Source organism: Polypterus senegalus, chromosome 2, assembly GCF_016835505.1.
Source record: "Polypterus senegalus isolate Bchr_013 chromosome 2, ASM1683550v1, whole genome shotgun sequence".
In the NCBI taxonomy this organism is placed as follows: domain Eukaryota; kingdom Metazoa; phylum Chordata; class Cladistia; order Polypteriformes; family Polypteridae; genus Polypterus; species Polypterus senegalus.
Window position 1 is genome coordinate 90,994,187 of NC_053155.1, and position 20,561 is coordinate 91,014,747.

Sequence of the window (20,561 nt, forward strand, 5' to 3'; positions counted from 1 at the left end):
ACAAGGCAGGAATGTCTACAATAAAAAGGTGAACTGGCAGAAAAATAAGTAGCATGTTTCATATTGTAGCTGAATTTACGGAGGCAAATTGCATTATTTTCTACTGCAATTTGACTCTAACACCTCAGAAACATCCATGTGGAATCTTCAGAAATTGTACAGGTTCAATTTTGGTAAAAATTGACATTAAATGATGGAGAACTATGCGTAACGGAAATTCTGATATTAAAAATATTACTGTATATTGTTAAGTATTGTGAACATGTGAAATGTAACAGCATTATTAATTTTTACTATTACTGTGGATTCTACGGTAATTTCTACACCCAAAATTCATTAACAGCCAGTACAGCTTTTACTAATAACACTATCATTAAAGGTTCACTTTTGTGTTCTGCCCTAATGCCCTTTTAACTTTCAGGTAGATCATAAAGGGTGACTTGACAGAGCATTAACTGCAAGCTTTCATTACATTTCCTTTTATTGATTTTCACAGAAACATTAAAACTTTTTAAAGTTTTTAAAATGTAAAATTGTTAAGTTTGGTAATATAAACAATATATACAACTTCAGAAAATCCTGGCTATTACAAGAACAGCATATTAAATCAGCATTTACTGCTTACAGTAACTCCCCATAAGTTTGCTCTAACTACAATACAGTTGACTTTTTAATAGATACATTTTCCATCCTTCCATTCATTGAAACCATTTAATCCACCTGAATTGAAGAAGCACAGTCACAGATCAGGGACTGGTGACGCTCATGCACATCCCCTCATTCATTCATGCTAGGCCAGTTTAGAGACAACAAATGACATGGTAGTTTGTCTGAGAGTTCCATAACTCGTGTGTTTCCTGATAAGCATTTTGAATGCACAATTGCAGATTTCTACCAGTGTCCTTGAGTACAAATAATAGGAATTTGGCACTAGATTGTGGCACATTGTTTTAGCTCCTGAGTAACCACATGTTAGCTGGGATTATAGAAAGAAGAAGGGTGTGATTAAATTCATGTTTTCAGTCTTTGTAACCACCACCTTTTATTTCCTTCCTTTCAGCATAAAAAATATCTTATGTACTATTTAATTAGAATAACAGCCATAAATGTTGAATAACTTAGTGTATTACACAAATAAATCAATATCATTAAATGCAATCCATACAATCTAAACATAAAATTGTGCTTAATCTAATTCAGGGCCAGGCTATTCCAGGAGCACTTGGCTCATGCCAGGAAATAGCCCTATAAAGGGTACCATTCCATCATAATGGATGGTCACACAGTGCTAATTTGGAACATGCCCATTGACCTAGCCTACACATCTTTAGGATGTCGGAGAAAAAGAAAAGACCTGGAGAAAAAACCAGGGAGACACAGGGAGAACATGCAAACTCCAAAGAAATAAAGACCAGGAATGTGATTTTAACCTAGAGCATTGGATTCAAATAACATTCCATTTCTGCATTGCTGCTCCATGGAATTTTGGATTTGTCCTCTAGATTCTGTTGCGGGCGGCACGGTGGCGCAGTGGTTAGTGCAGCTGCCTCGCAGTTAAGAGACCCAGGTTTGCTTCCCGGATCCTCCCTGTATGGAGTTTGCATGTTCTCCCCGTGTCTGTGTGGGTTTCCTCCGGGTGCTCTGGTTTCCTCCCACAGTCAAAAGACATGCAGGTTAGGTGCATTGGCGATTCTAAATTGTCTCTAGTGTGTGCTTGGTGTGTGTGTGTGTGCGCACCCTGCGTCCTGCCCGGGGTTTGTTTCCTGCAGGCCCGCCGCAATAAATATTTTGGCCCCAGACAACTGGGTACGTGTGGGCCCCTCTGCCTTCCCCCGGGTCCCTACATGCCAAAACCTTCAAATACGTATACAAAATGATCGAAATGTAGTTTATCCGACAGTGACAATGCTGCATTTATGAATATCATACTTGATGAGTTAAGCTTTGATGACTGCGAGAAGGAAAGCCAGTGCTAACGGAAGCTTGTAGCGGAATTGTAACAATACATTAATGAGATAGGCCTATGTATTATCTAATGCAGCTGTGCGCAACCTGCGGCCGTACGGCCGCATGCGGCCGTGGGCAAGGACTTTGGCGGCCGTGGACGTGTATATAAAAGTGTACGTAATGGCGGCCGTGCAGGTGTAGGGTCTCTGGACTCCAGTGACGGCTCTGATTGACAGCAAAGAAGTAAAGCCTGACCAAATTCCTACCGTCCGTTTTTCGGGCACTTTAGACGGGCTGTTGCAGGAATTCGCTAACCGTTTTCAAGATTTCGAAAAGATTTCAGCAACAATAAGACTCGTTGCTTCTCCTCATCTGGTGGAGACAGAGAGTGCACCGTTACATCTACAAATGGAGCTAGTAGAGTTGAAGAACAATGAGCAGCTTGTGAAAAAGTTTACGGAAGAAAGCGACCTGCTGGATACGTGGAAATCAGCAGTAGAATACCCACAACAACGAGAACTGGCCAGGAACATTCTCGTTCTTTTCGGAAGCACTTATTTGTGCGAAGCAGCGTTTTCCAGAATGAAATATCTGAAAAACAGGTACCGGTTTTTTGTCCTATATGACGTTTCGTAGACATTTTTTTACATATGTAGACCAGTAAATTGAATATTGTCAGATATATCATACTCTGTTTTAATGTGTAATCTGTAAATTTTTACATAAATCATAAAACATTATTAAGTTTACTTGGACTTACTGGCGGCCGTTATTAAAGTAAAAGTCTGTAGTGCGGCCGTTATTAAAGTAAAAAGTCTGTAGTGCGGCCGTCAATAGCGGAAAGGTTGCGCATGCCTGATCTAATGTATTATCTAATCTAACGGTACAATTATACCAATGCAATGAATAGAAGTAACATCTGAACATTTTAATATATACTAACGGTTAGGGTTATCTACATGGTGTACAATCAGTATGGTAACTTGCTGTATCAAACTTCAAAGTTTTCAAAAAATCCGGGTGATCCAGAATCTTTAGTGATACACACAAAACCAACGCACAATCGTGACTGCTTTAAAAACAACAATAAACAACCAAGCAAATGAATTATCAAACTACAGAGACGGACTTCTGCTACACCATACACGTTAACATCCACGATAGTGCACAACAATATCGCTGTTGTCTGAGACAGAACAGCGCCTGTGTGTGTGAAATGGAAGTATTCAATTACAGCAGCGAAGTCAATCCATTATCAACGTACCCTGTACAACAAATATACTACTCAACGTCAAGCTTAAGGACGTCGGCGTCGGCTCTCCTTTGTCTTTGAGAAGCGTGCCACTGCCGGCCCCCTTTGACAAGCGTGCTTCACACAACACGAGCACGATATCTACTTGCGTGGAGCTTGCGGCTATTAAAACACTCACTTGTATTGTTGTAAGCTAAATGATTTAACTTTTCTATTACATGTAACTTGAATAATTGTCCGAATATATATCTATGCGCACAACATCAGCATAAAAAAAAATCAAGCGCGAAGGGGCCCTCTTCCGTTACGGCCCCGGACCAGAGACCCGTTTGTCCCCCCCTAGCAGCGGGACTGTTTCCTGCCTTGTGCCCTGTGTTGGCTAGGATTGGCATAGCAGGCCCCATGGCCCTGTAGTTAGGATATAGCTGGTTGGATAATGGATGAATGGATGAATTCTGTTGCTTCACAGTATTCTGATCCTACCCCAAAACCACCTTTCTATTAATGTGTTTAAAATAATGGTGGTGTACCAAGAACACTGGTGCTGATTCAGCTGTTGTCTTCATCTACTTAATGGCAATCAATTCCTGTCACTATTGGCTGGTTTATATTTTGAGTGCACCTCAGAACGCTTACAGGCCTTTTCATTGGTTCTCTGTGATCCATTGTGTATTTGAGTGATCTTGTAAATTTCAGTTTTATGCTGAATTACCTAATTTCTCATTTTAATGCTTTTTATATATTGTTTAAATTTTCACTTTAGCATTTAGCCAGTTACTTTGAAAACCAAGCATTAGTGTATACGAGTGTAATTTTCAGTGTTTGTATTCTAAATATTAAAACCAGTAAGAAGGATACTTTAACTGTTAATTTTATTAATAGATTTTTCAAAAAGAGTGTGAAAACCCCTAAAATTTGGAATGCTCTTCATCTCAGACTTTGTAAGGAAGAATCTATTATTCATTTCAAAATCCTGTTAAAAACACATCTCTTCAATGAGTATTATTCATTTTTTTTGTATGTAATTTCTATTCTCTTGTTATTTTAATTGTAAAGTGTGCTACATAAATAAAAAATTATTATTATTATAAATATTGTATTTACTTTCTTATTTTGGAAGAGTGACATTTAGAGTGTTATCATTCATTCCTTGCTGACTGAAAGACTAGAATGAAAGTGCAAAAAGGTGGTATTTGTGTATATCTAAAATAAACTTGGCTTTCTTTGGCGTATTTCAATATGTGTGAGAGACAATTTCCACTTTGAATCCTTACTTTTGTGGCATTTCCTAAAAGGAAAAAAAGAATCTCTTCACTGATTCTAGGTTGCTTGCTATTTTTACTGACTCTCAACAAAAGCAGTAACATTTTTTGAGATTATATGCTTTTGCAACAGTAAGGCATAACACACAAAATCAAAAAGAATGCATTTCACATTCATAGCAAATTCTTTCTTCATATAATTGGATTAACAACATCTGCTTGATAATACAATTAACATGGAAGCCACATGATTGAACAAAATACAATGCTATAAAATTTCAAAGGCCTCTAAACAAAGCAGAACTACTTACTTATGGGCATGTATACTGGAATATTTCATTTGGCCTATTTAAAACAGTTATACAATTCTGTAGCACTAGTAATAGTAGAAGAGGAAGACATATGGTCCTCAGCAGAGAGTAAACCAGTAAAATTCCAACTTGTACCTCTGACCAGCATGCAACACATTTTCATTTTCCGGCATGAACAGAAGCCATCATAGTTTTAGTCAGATGTTTTTTCTTAAAAAAATGGAGACCGTTATCTTTTATACTTGCTTAAAGTGGTTAAGAGCTGTGGGAACCAAAGCCCAACTGCAAAAATCTGGTCACAATATCACAGGATGGGACATCACCTAGAAATAAACTTGTGGTGAATTTAATAAAATAAAAACAAAAATGCTTCACATGCTATGTTATTTATTGTATTTTATTTTCTGTGTTTTTAAAAGAGCAAATTAAAATATCTCACAATGTGAAAAATGGGATTTGAAAACATGTAGACTGGTTGGGCAAACTTCCATGCACCCTCCAGGACTCTGCTAAGTGTGAGATTGATAGGCGGATCGGTGTGGCATCTGCAGTGATGCGGGCTCTACATCGGTCTGTCGTGGTGAAAAAGGAGCTGAGCCGAAAGGCAAAGCTCTCAATTTACCAGTCAATCTACGTTCCTACCCTCACCTATGGTCATGAGCTATGGGTAGTGACTGAAATAAACGAGATTGTGAATACAAGAAGCTGAAATGAGATTCCGCCGCAGGGTGTCTGGGTTTTTTCCTTAAAGATAGGGTGAGAAGCTCAGTCATACAGGAGGGGCTCAGAGTAGAGCCACTGCTCCTCCGCATTGAGAGGAGTCAGATGAGGTGGCTCGGGCATCTGATTAGGATGCCTCCTGGACACCTCCCTGGTGAGGTGTTCCGGGCATGTCCAACCGGGAGGAGGCCCAGGGGAAGACCCAGGACACACTGGAGGGACCATGTCTCCCGGCTGGCCTGGGAATGCCTTGGGATTCTACCGGAAGAGCTAGAAGAAGTGGCCGGGGAGAGGGAAGTCTGGGCCTCTCTGCTCAAGCTGCTGCCCCCGCGACCCGTCCTCGGATAAGTGGAAGAAGATGGATAGATGGGATTTGAAAACAAACTCAGAGGGTTTGCAAAGTGAAACTGTAAAGACCTATCAGGTAGGACAGTACTGTTCTTATGTTGCTGAGCTGGGGTCTGACGGTGTATGTTCCGACCCAGTTCTCCTTAAAGAGAACCTGGGAGCTTAGGCAGAAGACCTACAGATGAGGACCAGGTTCTGAAAGGAACACAATGGAGACCTATTATAGGCTCCCGAAGATGGGGACTGACCCAAAGAAACCCACAAAGAAAAATTTCTTTGCGAAAGGTGGGAGTGCCCTGAGTCGGCAGGTGAGGGAGATAATGAATTGGGAGTATATCCCAGAAGAATATGTCTGAGGACAGGCCATGACACTATAAAAAAAAGTTGGGTGTTGGCTACGGCCATATAATAAAAATGCTTGAAACATTGCAGAAAAGCTGGCCTGTGCAATAATAATAAATAGGTTACCCACTAAACTCGCCCAGGTGACCTGGGGACATTCATATAATAACATGATCACCCTCCTGGGGATCATTAACACATTGAGGGAGGAAACCTACTTGGAAGGACCAGAATGGAATCCCTGTGAACCCAGATGGAGTTGTGCCACTAAGTTAGAGTCTTTCTCTTACATTGCGGAACATGTTTTGGAAATCTCCGATGCACGACGGAGGGCTTTGCGAGGTGACACGAGGGTCTGCGGAGAGACGCAGAACGAGGGGCAGAGGGCTCCTGCTAATCCTCTGGCCTTTTCTCATATGGGAGAAGCACTGGTCAATGGCTTTAAAGTATCATCTTTGTTTGACTCTGGCAGTAACATTACCATTGTTGCTCGCCATTTAGTGTTGACGCGACAAAGGTTAAAAATAAAGACCCGTCTAACCTGTATTCATGGGGACGTCAGATCGTATGAGTCCGCCCGCTGCTACATCTGCCAAAATGGCATTTTGAAAAAAATAACAGTGGCGGTGCACGACAATCCTCCATTTCCCTTGATACTGGGTAGAGATTGGTCTGATAAAAACTGCGGCAAAACACTCGCTATCCCTACAAAAACACTAGGTCTTGCTATGGACGCTGATTCTGCATCCTCAGCTACCTCCACAAAATGTACACAGCTGGTAGGGGAACAGAATGCTGCCTTAGAGAATGACGTGGAAACAGCTGGACCGTCGCAGAGCGATATGTCATCTCCAAGCGCTGCGCTGGCCCGGTCTGAAACCACGCCCCTTACGGTCGAGTCTGATCCCCTCAGTCGTCTGCAATTTCAGTTTAGGCAGACACTGGCTTCATTTAAAAGGGAGCAATGGATTGATGACTCCCTTAAATTTGCGAAAAATGCAGTTGTCTTAGTAGATGGCCAGCGTACAACACATCCCATGCCACAAGGTCCCCACATTGTATTAAATAATGACCTTTTATTTCGGGTGGCAGATCATGAAGGGCAGGTAAGGTCACTGCTCTTAGTTCCACAGACTTACTGGTGACAAGTCTGTGAACTAGCTTATACCCACCTCCTGGGAGCCCATCTGGGTCCCGAGAAAACTTTAGAGTGAATCAAGCTCCGATTTTTTAGGCCAGGGATTAATGAGGAGGTCCTGTCCAGTCCAGACTGTCAATTGCGGCAGATTCCTTGAAGGGACCGTGCTCCTCTAATCCCTTTACCCCCAATTGATGTCCCTTTTGAACGTATCTGTGTTGATCTGGGGGACCCCTACAGCCTTCAGCCAGAGGACATAAATATATAATGGTCCTGGTGGATTATGCCACCCGATATCCTGAAGCTGTTCCATTACGCTCAGCCACTTCCAAACATATCGCACAGGAATTGGTAGGAGGATTTGCGCAAGTCGGAATCCCTAAAGAAATCCTGACGGATCAAGGGACTCCATTTACCTCAGAGACGTTCAGGGAGACAGCTAAGTTACTGAAAATAAAATATTTAAAGACCTCTGCATATCATCCTCAAACAGACGGTCTAGTCGAAAGGTTTAATCAAACTCTCAAGCAGATGCTATGCAAAGTAGTCAATGAGGACAGAAGGAACTAGGATCAGCTCCTCCCCCTCATCCTTTTTGCATACCGGGAAGTCCCACAAGCCTCCACGGGGTTCTCACCCTTTGAATTATTGCATGGACGACAACCCCGGGGTTTGTTGGATGGGAAGAGGAGGTCCTTCCCTTTGTAAATATACTTGAATATGTCGCGCAATTACGTGATAGATTTGCAAAAATTAGACCTATCCTACATCCTCACATGGAGATGGCTCAAGCAGCCAGGGCTCGTTGTTATAACCGTGGCACATCTCTTCGGGAGTTCCACCCGGGGGATCGTGTCATGGTATTGGTTCCTACCTCACACTCCAAATTATTGGCACATTGGCAAGGCCCATGTGAAGTTAAGGAGAGGAAGGGTCTGGTCAGTTATTTAATTATTCCACCTAATCGTCGACCTAAAGAGTGGATTTATCATGTCAATTTGCTGAAACTGTGGAAGGAAAGGGATCCCAATCCCTCCTCCGTACAGCCCTGCTCACTCTTCACTCATAAATTACACCTTAACTTTGGTAATGATTTGACTCGCCAACAAGGACAGGAGCTCGAAGCAGTTATCCTGTCTGTCCCAGAGGTAGTGAGCGAAAATCCTGGACGAACCTCCCTGGTTGTGCATGACATAGTGACGAAACAAGGGTTATAGTCAGAGAACGCCCATATCGGATTCCTGAAGCAAAAAAGGCAGAAGTGGAGTTGGAGATCAAATGAATGCTGGATCTAGGTGTGATAGAGGAAAGTTTTAGTCCCTGGTCCAGTCCCATCATGTTGGTCAAAAAGCCAGACGGAAGTTGGAGGTTTTTCAATGACTTCCGTCAGCTTAACCAAGTCTCCCAATTCGACGCCTATCCGATGCCATGAGTGGATGACCTCCTTGAGCGGCTAGGACATGCCAAATTTTTGACTACTCTTGATATGACAGAGGGGTACTGGCAGGTTCCCTTAACAGACTCCGCAAAGGAAAAAACTGTGTTTAGCACTCCTAGTAGACAATGACAGTATCGTGTACTTCCATTAGGATTACATGGGGCACCTGCTACCTTCCAATGTCTGGTGGACAAAGTGCTCCCACCCCATCATTCGTACAGTGCTGCCTATCTGGATGACGTTGTCATCTATTCCAGCACCTGGAAGGAACATCTACTGCAGCTTGATGCTGTATTATGGACACTAGCGAATGCCGGTCTCCAAAGAAATGCTATTTTGGATTGGTCAAAGCCAAATATTTAGGTTACCTAGTGGGCCGGGGTATGGTCAAACCACAATGCTCCAAAATAGATGCCATAGTGAACTGGCCCCGTCTGATAACCAAGCGGCAGGTACAAGCATTTCTCGGCTTAGGGGGTTACTATCGCCGGTTTGTACCCCGGTTTTCCGAGAGAGCAACGCCCTTGACAAACCTGACAAAGAAGGGGAAACCTAACCACGTGGTTTGGGATGATAATACACACGCTGCATTTAGTGACCTTAAGCAGGCCCTCACGTCAGCTCCTACTGATTTTACTTTGCCTTTCATTCTCCAGACGGATGCTTGGGACATAGGTCTTGGTGCTGTGCTGAGCCAAAGTATCGATGGAGTGGAACACCCCATTATGTCGGAAACTGTTGGACCGAGAGACCAGGTATGCAGCAGTGGAGCGGGAGGCTTTGGCGATTAAATGGGCAATTACGCAGCTGAGGTACTACCTCCTAGGTCAGGAATTCACCCTGGTAACTGACCATGCACCGTTGCAGTGGATGGCGTTATACAGGGATTTGAATCCACGAGTCATGAGGTGGTTTTTGGACCTACATCCTTAAAAGTTTTCAGTCGTTTATTATCGAGGTCTGCTTCAGGCCAATGCTGATGCCCTTTCCCGGTGCCACGACCTCACGAGCAGGTAAGCCTGACCCAATGGGTCTGGGCTTTGGGGGGGCTGTGTCACACACGTGCGACTAGGAGTGAGCTGAATGGACAAAGTGGAGGTGATTACCTGCCAGGCCAGGGGGTGGCGGGGTGCTGTAAACCTATTTCTGGAGATCAAATACGGGAAAACCTGCCTGATCTGACGTCACTTCCTGTTCCGGCACCCAGGCTGACACCACTTCCGGGTTACAGAATATAAAATCCTCCATATTGACTAACTAAATCAGCTCAGTGTGGGAACTCAAACAAGCAACATCGCTGTGTTGAATTTAATCCTTTTGCAGCTAGGAACAATATACGGGTGGCTCCTCCAAACCTTTTTTAAGAGTGTTGAGACTCGTTCTTTCACAAGGGATTGGGGCCTATACTGATATGCCATAGATTCCAGCAAAATTGAGTCCACCAGAAAATATACATGCAAAATAAGCATTGGAGAGGTGCTATATACCATCACTCCATTTTCCAACCCACTGAATCCGAACACAGGGTCATTGGGGTCTGCTGGAGCCAATCCCAGCCAACACAGGGCACAAGGCAGGAACCAATCCCAAGCAGGGTGCCAACTCACCGCATGACACACACAAACACATCCACAGCCAATTTAGAATCGCCAATCCACCTAACCAGCATGTCATTGGACTGTGGAAGGAAATTGGAGCAAACCCACACAGACACAGAGAGAACATGCAAACTCCACACAGGGAGGACCCGGGAAGTGAACCCTGGTCTCCTAACTGCGAGGCAGCAGTGCTACCACTGCGCCACCGTGCCATATACAATATATAAAATATTTACAAAACCCTTTTTTGATGAATTGTTAGAGGGAACCCTCTAATTACTAGATTTAATGTTATTAGTATTTGAAAGAAATATAATATTTTCATCAGTTTGCCTAGATTTTTCTTTCAGTTTTTGGCTCCAAACAATACTGTTTCTGACATGTTTTTTATTTAATGTTATTCATTCTCTGTTATACCTTCTTTGAAGTTGCTGGCTATCTCAAGGGAACACATTAAAATAAATAGATACAGATGGTATAACATGAGGAATCAAAGCAAAGTACATGAAAACTATGTAAAATGAAGAAGAACCAATCCACTAGGCTAACACCAAGTGAAGAAGAAAAAAAAATCTTTGTATAATTTAAAATTCTATATAAATATAGATTCACAAGAAATAAATTGATTGGAGTAAAGAAAAATGATCCTACAAAGCTTTAATTCCAAACTGGAGCCGTACCATATGAATTAAGCTAATTACTGGAGACACTATATTCCATTAGCATTATTCTTATACATTTTATTTAGCTAATCAACCTTTTTTCTTTCAATGTTTTGGTGAGAATCTGTATCAGAAGAGCTTTAAAATATAATTCAAGTTTATTAAGAAAATATACCATTATTCCCTAAAAATGAACAAAGAAATGGTTAAAAAATAATTACATAGGGAAAGCTATACAAAGATTTGTAGCAGAAAATATTAATATGGTTCTAATTCTTAAAATGTAGAGATGAACATTATGGAATGATGTTTTTGAGTAGTCCCTGAACCCAGAATAAGACTTGGGTAACTAAAGTAGTATAAAAATATATGCTTATCACCAGAAAAATAAACCATACAGGCAGGAGTAAACACAGTGATCTGTGGTGGTGGTGACATATGTGGTAAGTTGGGGGCTTAATGAGAGAGAGAGAGAGAGAGAGGGGGCTCAGCTGATGTCACTGTTAACCACTTCACTTGTACAGGTATTGTTCAGAGGTAATATTTGAGTAGTCAAAGCTAGGAGTTCTCTTTTAGCTAAAAACTTAAACAGACTGCTTCTGAAGGCTGTTGTAATCCAGACATCACAGGTTCATGTCTAGCCACTGGCATTTACCGTAGTGTAAGTTTGTGAAATAAGATGCATTCCCAATGCATGATGATAAATAACACATAAAAGAATAGGGGAACAATTAACAAGAGCAGCCATGCTTTTTGTATGGCCAAAAATCACACAAGGAATGCCTTAATGGCTTTTCATAGCCACTCGTCTCAGCACCAGCCTTGAATCTCTACAATCAAACTATTACCACTTCAGGCTTCCTGTCCAGCATTTGTTCTATGACTGTCTAATATACTGACTTACCCAATGTCATGCTAACATAATGAAACTCTCATTGTTTTTTTGATTTTCTGTACATCCCTTCAAACTTTGGCCTCTCTTCTTTCTACCAGTTGAGTGGTTGACCCTACTTGTCCTTCTGACTCTACACTCAATATGCTCAAGCTGAAGCTCTACCTAGTGGTTTATGATGGTCCTGCACCCAAGCATTGGACATGAATTGAATTCCTGTATTGTTATTGTACACAGTACACAAAAAAGAATAATCTTCCCATAAAATGACAAAAAGCAGCACAATAGAACAATATGAACATACAATTTGAAAATATAGGTACAATGTACATATACATATAGTACAAAGTGCTCTACCAGGAGCACTTATTGGACTGATTGAGTGTGTTTATAGCTCTTGGAATGAAAATGTCTCTGAGCCTTGATTGCATTAAAGGCTCTGTAGCATTTTCCAGATAGGAGAGGTTCAAATAGAGTATGGCATGGGTAAATGGAATCCATGCAGATGCTGGTGGCTTTCCTGAGGCAGTGTGTGCTAAAGATGTCCTCCAGGACTGGAAGCTGCACCCTGACAATTCTCTGCACTCTTGATACAACCCATTTGAGAGCTTTCTGATCAGCAGCTGTGCAGCTGAGATACCACACAGAAACATGATGGGTTAAAATACTCTCAGTGGTTCAGCAGTAGTAGGTCAGCAGCACCTGTCAAGGGAGGCCAGATTTTTTCAACATTCTTAAGAAAAACAGCCATTGCTGTGCCTTCTTCGACAGTGCTGTGGTGTTAGCTGTCCATGAAAGGTCCCTGGTGATATACTGTATATCCCCGGGAACCTAATGCTTGATACACACTCCACCCTTTACCCATTGATGAAAATAGGAGCATCATGCTCATCCTGTGATCTTCTGAAATCGATGATGAGCTCCTTGGTCTTCCCTGTGTTGAGGGATAGGTTGCTCACTGAGTACCATCTCACCAGACTTTTCACCTCTGCTCAGTAGGCTGATTTGTCATTAGTGGAAATTAATCCAATCACTGTTAAGTCATCTACAAATTGTACTGTGGTATTGATGGTATATGCAGGTATACAATCGTGAGTGAAGAGGGTCTAGAGAATGGGGCTCAGTAAACAGTTATTCAGTGTTATGGTGGAGGAGAAATGTGGGCCCAGCTGTACCACTTGATGGTGCTCCGTCAGGAAGCAGAGAACCCAATTACATACTGGTACGCTGAAGCCCAACTGGTGCAGTTTATGGATGAGCTGGGAGGGGACAACAGTATTGAAAGTACAGCTATAATCTACAAATAGCATCCTCACATATGTGCCCTGTCCTTTTAGATGAGTCAGGGTTGTGTTTAGAGCTAGAGCGATGGCATCATTTGTAGGTCTATTTGCTCTGTAAGCAAATAAATATGATTCCACAGAGGTGAGGATGTTGGCTTTAATGCAAAAGAGAACCAGTCTTTCAAAGTACTTCATTTTTATCAGTGTCAGAGCAATTGGATGATAGTCATTCACTTTACTGATGTTGGTTTTCTTCGGCAACGGCACACTAATGACTGAATTAAGGCATCCAAACTGTAAATACCTCAGCAAGCTGCTCATCACAGTTTTTAAGCACCCATCCCAGTCCAGCAGCTTTACGTGGACTGGCCCTCTGCAGTGTGCGTCGTATGTCATACACGCTCAGTCTGGAGGTGGGAAACTTGGCATGCTCTGTGGCTATAATCTTTCTTGGTGGACTAGGGCTGCTCAATTCAAAGCTGGCAAATAATGTGTTGAGATCATTGGCTAATGCAACATCACTGTGGGGACCTGTGGTGGTTCCAGACCAAATTTACCATAAGTAATTGATTAAAATTTTATCTCTTCAGATCAGGGGCCATAATAGTGGCCAGGGCCAGTTCTACAGGGGCACTGGCCCCTGTTGGCCCCCGTCTAAAACCTCCAATGGTGGGGAGAGACAGGGCTGCCTTTGTGGTCAGTAATAGCTCTAATGCTTTTCCACATGCTCCTGGTATCCAAACTATAAAAATAATGTTCCACACGTTTCCTGTAGATATCTTTGCCCTTTTTTATACCTTTTTTCAGGTTTCACCTAGCAACTCTATAGGTTCTGAGCTCCCCAGAATTAAATGTCTGCTTACGTGCTTTTAAAAGGTGTTTCACCTCTTTGTTCATCTATGGTTTCATGTTTGGAAAATTTATCTTCTTCTCCATAGTGACATTATCTATGGATGAGTATTCCTTCAGGTTTATCTCTTTGCCCCGTACAGCCTGCTGAGCAAATAGATCCCTCTAAGTGCATTCAAAGCAGTCCTGGAGTTGTGATATGGCTTGCTCAGGCCATAGTCTCACTATCTGTGTGACAGCTTTGTTTCTGCAGATATATGAGGATCAAAAATAACGAAAAATGGTCAGTGTCCAAGGGGTTCAGTAAGTGGGGCTTTGTAGGAGTCTCTTACATTTGTATATAATTTATCCAGGGTGTTTGATCCTCAGGTGGGGCAGGTTACATGTTGGTAAAACTTCTGGAGCACAGTTCGAAGATCTGTCTGGTTAAAGTGCAGGCAACATCTCAATGAGTGCCCTGTTATTTACTGAGAGCCAACTGCAGCTGTGCCAACGCTAGCTTAGCATTAGATTGAGGTGAATTGTACTTTGCTATAATGATAACAAGAGAGAATTCCTTCGGTAGAAAGTCATGTCTTTAAATCAGCAAAGCACATTCCTGTACTCTCTGAGTGACAACATGTTCCTGCTCTCTGATTTAGCCATGTGCCATCTGGAAGGTAGAACCAACTGGCATATCCAGTTTTTACAAGGGGAAGTCAAGCTAAAGTTAGAAAATGGGATTTATTACAAAATGGAATGAACCTTAACAAAACTGATAATGTCATTTCTCACTGTAGTCTCGACCCTTCTCAATGTACTTGCGCCACCTGCCTGGAAGTACCTTGATTCCAGCAGAATTAAAGGTTTTGTCTTATCCTTGCAACCACTCGTACACCTGAGTTATTGTCAAACACTACATGCCGAGGGGTACTACAGTCACTTGTGCCAAGTTACTGCGACTTGCTGGAGACCAATGTGAAGCCTACTATTCGATCCAAGTGGAGGGGACTGCTGTCTTAAGACATGCCCACCCATGCAATGCTAAGAACACCAAGGCTTGTCTGGAGAAACCAAAGTTTGAGGTACTGCCACATCCTCCTTTTTTGCTAGATTTGGCACAGTGTCATTTCCAGCTTTTTGAACAGCTAAAAAAAACATCTGGGTGGTCGTCGATTCAAGACAGATGACGACATGAAGAAAGCGATGCATAAATGTTTGTGAGGACAAGACATAACCTTTTATTCTGCTGGAATCTAGGCACTTCCAGGCAGGTGGCGCAAGTGCATTGAGAAGGGTGGAGACTACATTGAGAAATGGCATTATCGGTTTTGTTAAGGTTTGTTCTATCCTCTGATAAATCCCATTTTCTAACTTTAGCTTGATTCCCCCTCATACTTCCCTGTTAAAAAAGAATTAGTAAAGTCAATGGCTGAGCCGCCAGTCTTAGAATCCCAAGAATACTCTGCATGTGTCCATCTCAGATTTACTCTTTCTTCTTCTACTGTGGCCTTCTTGTATGTATCCTTACTGAAGCCCCCAATCCCAGAGATCAATTATTGCCCCATAGTAGTGTACTAGTTACAATGGAACAGAAAGATGTGTGACCATTGCCTGTGTATACCTTACTAGGACCTTGTGCCTTGTCTGATACTACTTTTACCTGCCTGCATTCAAATTTGTGACCAGGACACCTGTTTACAGAATCAAATCCATCTAGACATTCTTTAAAATGACTTTAATCATTAAGTAATTTCTTGTTTACTACTCCAAATACTAGTACTAGTGGTATTGATAGTAATAAAAATAATCATAATAACAAATCATATGTATGAATATACTGTACAACATTTTTCTTGTATGCATATAAGTGTCCATTCCCAAATACCCTTATAGTATTATTAGATTATCAAAAAATGACTGCAGCTTGTTATCACAACATAAATGTATGGATTTGTTTTTGTAAATAGTGGATTTCAACTCACAGAAAATAGCTTGATTAATACAACTCCAGCCATAATTGTCAGTCTGCTTTTGACATATACTTTGGGACAGGTGTAAGAAGCCCCAAAGCAGATTTTATTTCTGAAAGACTTACAGTGGAAACATTGAAAACCTGGGCTGACACAGAGAAAATTACATTTTTTGTACAGAATGCTAGGCAATGCATTCTGTGTACAAAAACAATAAAACATGATTTAGCTGTGGAATACACTGAAACATTTTAGGGTTTGTTGCAGCTTATATCTTATTTTAATTCTGGAAGTGCGGAAAGGCAACAAATTTTCAAAACATAATGTTTTACTCTTTATCCACAGTTATATAGTGTTAACTTTTAAAGATAGTGCATGGAGAGACCACAAAGAAAACCCTGGGATTAGTTTCAGTCACAGCATTTTAAAAAAGGATGTGTAAGAAATTAAACTGTCTGATGTTTAGCCAAAGGGCTACATTAATCAATAAAGTTGAAGATCTAAATCTTTTCATCTAAAAATAAGTTAACGAGCTCTGTCAGAAGAGCCTATCTAGCCATCAAAGAGCCACCAGAGCAGTGGTGGTTAAGAAGCTTGGACTTATAAGCCATTTAAATGTCTGCACTACATCAAAAAGTCAGGTGATCTCTGAATAGGACATGTCCTGTAACCTGAAAAGCATTTGTATAATGTGACCGGTTTGACAGATCAGGAGAGTCACTTTTGAGTACTGGAGCACCAACTGGGAGAACTCTTCAATAAACTAACAGAAAGCGTGCACTGCAACACAATGGGAAGGACAGCTGCAGTAGCCCAACAAATTCACTTTCCCAGGAATTATGCAGGAGCTCTGTTCAGGTCAGGTCTTGTGTCCAAACTGAGACACTACTTTCTGGAGCTATCTGGCTACGTGAACGAGGACAACTGCTTTCATTGGATGTCTTCTCAGGACTGCGGGTGAAAAAGAAGAGACCGCATGAGGGCCCCCTTTCTTCAGCAGTGGTACTGCTTACGTCAGCAGGGCACAAATGCGTGACAACAAGTTCATTATTGTAATTACTTAAATAAATGCTACTGATATTTTAAAAGCTCTACTTAGTTTGTTTGGAGCCTGTTAACAGGGCTTATACTTTGGGAATTTTTGATCAAAATAACTTGATTAGATCTTTTCTTATGTGTTATTGGAACACATCAATATTCTTGGTGAAATGTTAATTACTAGGTTTTGGAGCAATACTGAGCAAAACTGAGCAGGTAGTTCTGTTTACTTTTAATGGTAATAAAAAATACCCAACTAAAGTGGCAGTTACACAGCATTTATAGTGCACGCTTTTAACATGGATTAGACAGAAAAGAGAGACAGCTACTATCAATTGTAACTGTTGAAAACTCAAAGATCACAGCTAAAAGCACATCAAGTGCTGTTTAGAAACTAATGGTTGGCTGGAAATCATCCATTAGACAACTTCTCGTTCCATAATGTGCATATCAGAAATATAGGCTAGTTTAAGTATCTATAAGGTGCTTGAGCAGATATAAAAGCCTTAATCTGTCATCCATATTAATGCAGCAGATGCTGAAATTAATTCTAGCATAAGTGTGTCATGCAATGAATATCATGCATACTTTATTCGAGAAACAACAGTCAATCAGCCACTGTTGGTGGTTATTAACTTTGAAGCTCTTCAGAGCCAAACAGTTTGAGATACATTTCTGTGAGTATCAGCTGTAGAAAATAATTTACAGGATTAGTATTCTTAAACTAAAAATTGAAATGATGTTTTAAAAGTATAGTTGGTGAATAAAGTCTAAAAATTTGAATTTCTAATGTCATCATTTAATATGAATTTTTATATAAAGGAAAAGTTAATACAGTCTAACATATAAACAGTTTTTCCATGGAAGCCAAATATCAGAGAATTATGCAAAATGTTTTCCACTACAATCTCATTTTTCTACACTGACATCAAAAAAAAAAAAATTAGAGGAGTTGATGGTGATTTCAAATGTTCTTTCAGTCAAACAAATTAGGTTGGTACATTATTTAGAAAATGGACTATCTGAAGGTCACGTTGATCATACACTATGTAGCATTTCTGCTAAATGTGGGTAGTGTTAGTGTTCTGCAGTGTTGCTGCCTGGTAAGATCACTTTAGGTCTGGATGAACTAGCCCAATACTGGCTGTAGGCCAAATGAGTTAATTCTGTTTTGTTATGAATATTCATGATTTTAAATAAAGTATTACCATAACATAACCAAAATAACCTCCTACATGCAATGTACTTCTTCTGTGTAGTGTAACAAGGATGTAAGATCCATTTACTAGGATGCTACCTTTTTAATATAGTTCTGGGTTGATTGCTGGGTATGGAGCATTCCAAAATCCAATGCTCCATAAAGCTTCCTGTCTGTCTTCTGTTTACAACTTCACATGGCCTGCTGGCATTTCACTTTCCCTGAGCAGCGTGTCTGTGTTCCCATGGGATAGGGAGCGTGCAGATTTCAGGTCCATCATATACTATCAGATGAGAGGATGCTACATAATATCTCAGAGTATATCAAACAGCATCACTCCTCTAGTATATTTCAGTTGGTGTCAGAACAGTGATAGCAGAACAGTGGTAGGGCACAGAAAACCTAAAGCATCTCTACTGAAATCTACTGGAATCTTTGGCCTGCCACCCATTCTCTTTGACATTTTCTACTATGTAGTAGCAGCCTGGTATGGGATAGAGAGTTACAGGTAATACGGTGCCCTCCACCAGACACATTTTTCTTTGCTTTATCCCTCTGCTCCACAGTTTAAGAATACAAATCAAACAATTAAGACATAATTGAAGTTAACATTGCAGACTTTCACTTAAGGGTATTTGCAACTCTTTTTTCACATGGTTCCCCCATTTCTGGGCACCAAAATGTTTGGGACACAGCAATGGTCGATATATTAAACTGTCATATTTAGTACTTTGTTGCATATCACTTGCATGCAATGATCACTTGACGTATGTGATTCATAGACATCACCAGATTCTGAGAATCTTCTCTGGTTATTCTCTGAGAAGTCTCTAATGCAGTCATCTTCATCTGCTGTTTGTTATGGGGCTTGTCCCCTTAGGTTTTCTTTTCAGCATATGATAGGCATGCTCAATTGGATTTAAATGGGGTGACTGGCTTGGTTATTCAATAGTGCCACCCAATTTTCAGGGATTTACTGGAACTGGAGTAGATAAGTTGTTTCTGTACACCTCAGAATTAATTGTCCTGCTGCCAATACTTGTGGAAAGCCATACATGCCCAAGCCATAACAATCCCAAAGCCATGTTTAACAGATGAGGTGGTATGCTTTGGATGTTGGCCAGTTCCTTTCGTCTCCACAATTTGCTCTTGCCATCACTCTGATATAGGTTAAAATTTGTTTCATCTGTCCACAAGACCTTTTTCCAGAATTCTGCGGGCTCTTTTAAGTACTTTTTTGCAATTTGTAATCTGGCCATCCTGTTTTTGTGACTAACCTGTAGTTTGCATCTTGCCATTTGGCCTCTGTATTTCTATTCAGGAAGTCTTCTGTAGATAGCAGTCTCTGACATATACACATCTGCCTACTAAAGACTTTTTCTGATAAGTCAGACAGGCATTTTGAGCTTTACCTTAGTCTTGTTTTTCAGCCACATAATGGCTTCTTTGACTTTCATTGGCACAGCTTTTGACCACATTTTGAACGATGGCAACTACAAATTCTAAAGGGTAGAAGCAAGCCTAGGTATCTTATGTCTGCACTAATGAAGCAATGAAACACACCTGAGTAATCAAAAACACCCGTGAGACCCTGTAGAAAATGTGTTGTCATTTCTAAATGCTGTGGCCAAAATGCATGTAAATACCCTTAAATGAAAGTCTGCAATGTGCACTTTCATCACATCAGAATTGTTTTATTTGTAATTTTAAACTGTGGGGCAGAGGGGTAAATCAAAGAAAAATGTTTGTTTGCCCCAACCATTATGGAGGGCATTGTATAGAGGTTAGTCATGTTTTTCCTAGCACATAGTCATAGGAAAAATGACACTCTACCTAGATTTGTTACTTAAGGTGCATGACACATAAATAGTTTACAAGGATATGAAACAGCTATGGATGTAGTGAGCTTATGGATGTAGATATCAGATTATGATGATACTGCACTGGATGTATAGCTGTGAAAAGTATTAGAGCTTTAAAATCCAGCTGTTTAACCTGGATACTTTATGAAGAAAATGGATAGCTGCTACTCCACCCTGGAAAAGATTAACCCAGTATCAGTGACCTAAGGGGTGAGGCAAATTTTGCCAAAAGACAAGTTAACATTTAGATGTGCTGTTACGGTGCAGGGAAAATGTGAACACGCCACGGAGATGTTTCCATCCAGGATCCAGTAAACAAGCAAGCATGGCATAGCAGAAACAGCAGCTGTAGCTTCACTCCTAGAAGGGGAAAGAGGGCAATATGCTAAATTAAGCATGGAAGTTGCTTGCTAAAGTAAAGAAATATAAACTAATTCAATGGTGTATACCTTTTTAAGGAAATGTGCAA

General features: G+C 40.9%; 1 protein-coding gene across 2 annotated transcripts in view; it reads left to right on the plus strand.

Annotated features, from left to right (window-relative positions):
* Window positions 1-2,050: 2,050 nt before the first annotated feature.
* The window catches only part of LOC120524230 (SCAN domain-containing protein 3-like), a 47,917-nt gene continuing 29,406 nt past the window's right edge, over window positions 2,051-20,561 (plus strand). For both annotated transcript variants that reach the window (XR_005632783.1, XM_039746090.1), the window contains exon 1: window positions 2,051-2,549. Coding sequence is in view for 1 of the 2 variants with exons in the window: in XM_039746090.1 (XP_039602024.1) it covers window positions 2,356-2,549 (194 nt within the window). In the remaining variant the exon portion in view is untranslated. The remainder of the gene's footprint in view (window positions 2,550-20,561) is intronic.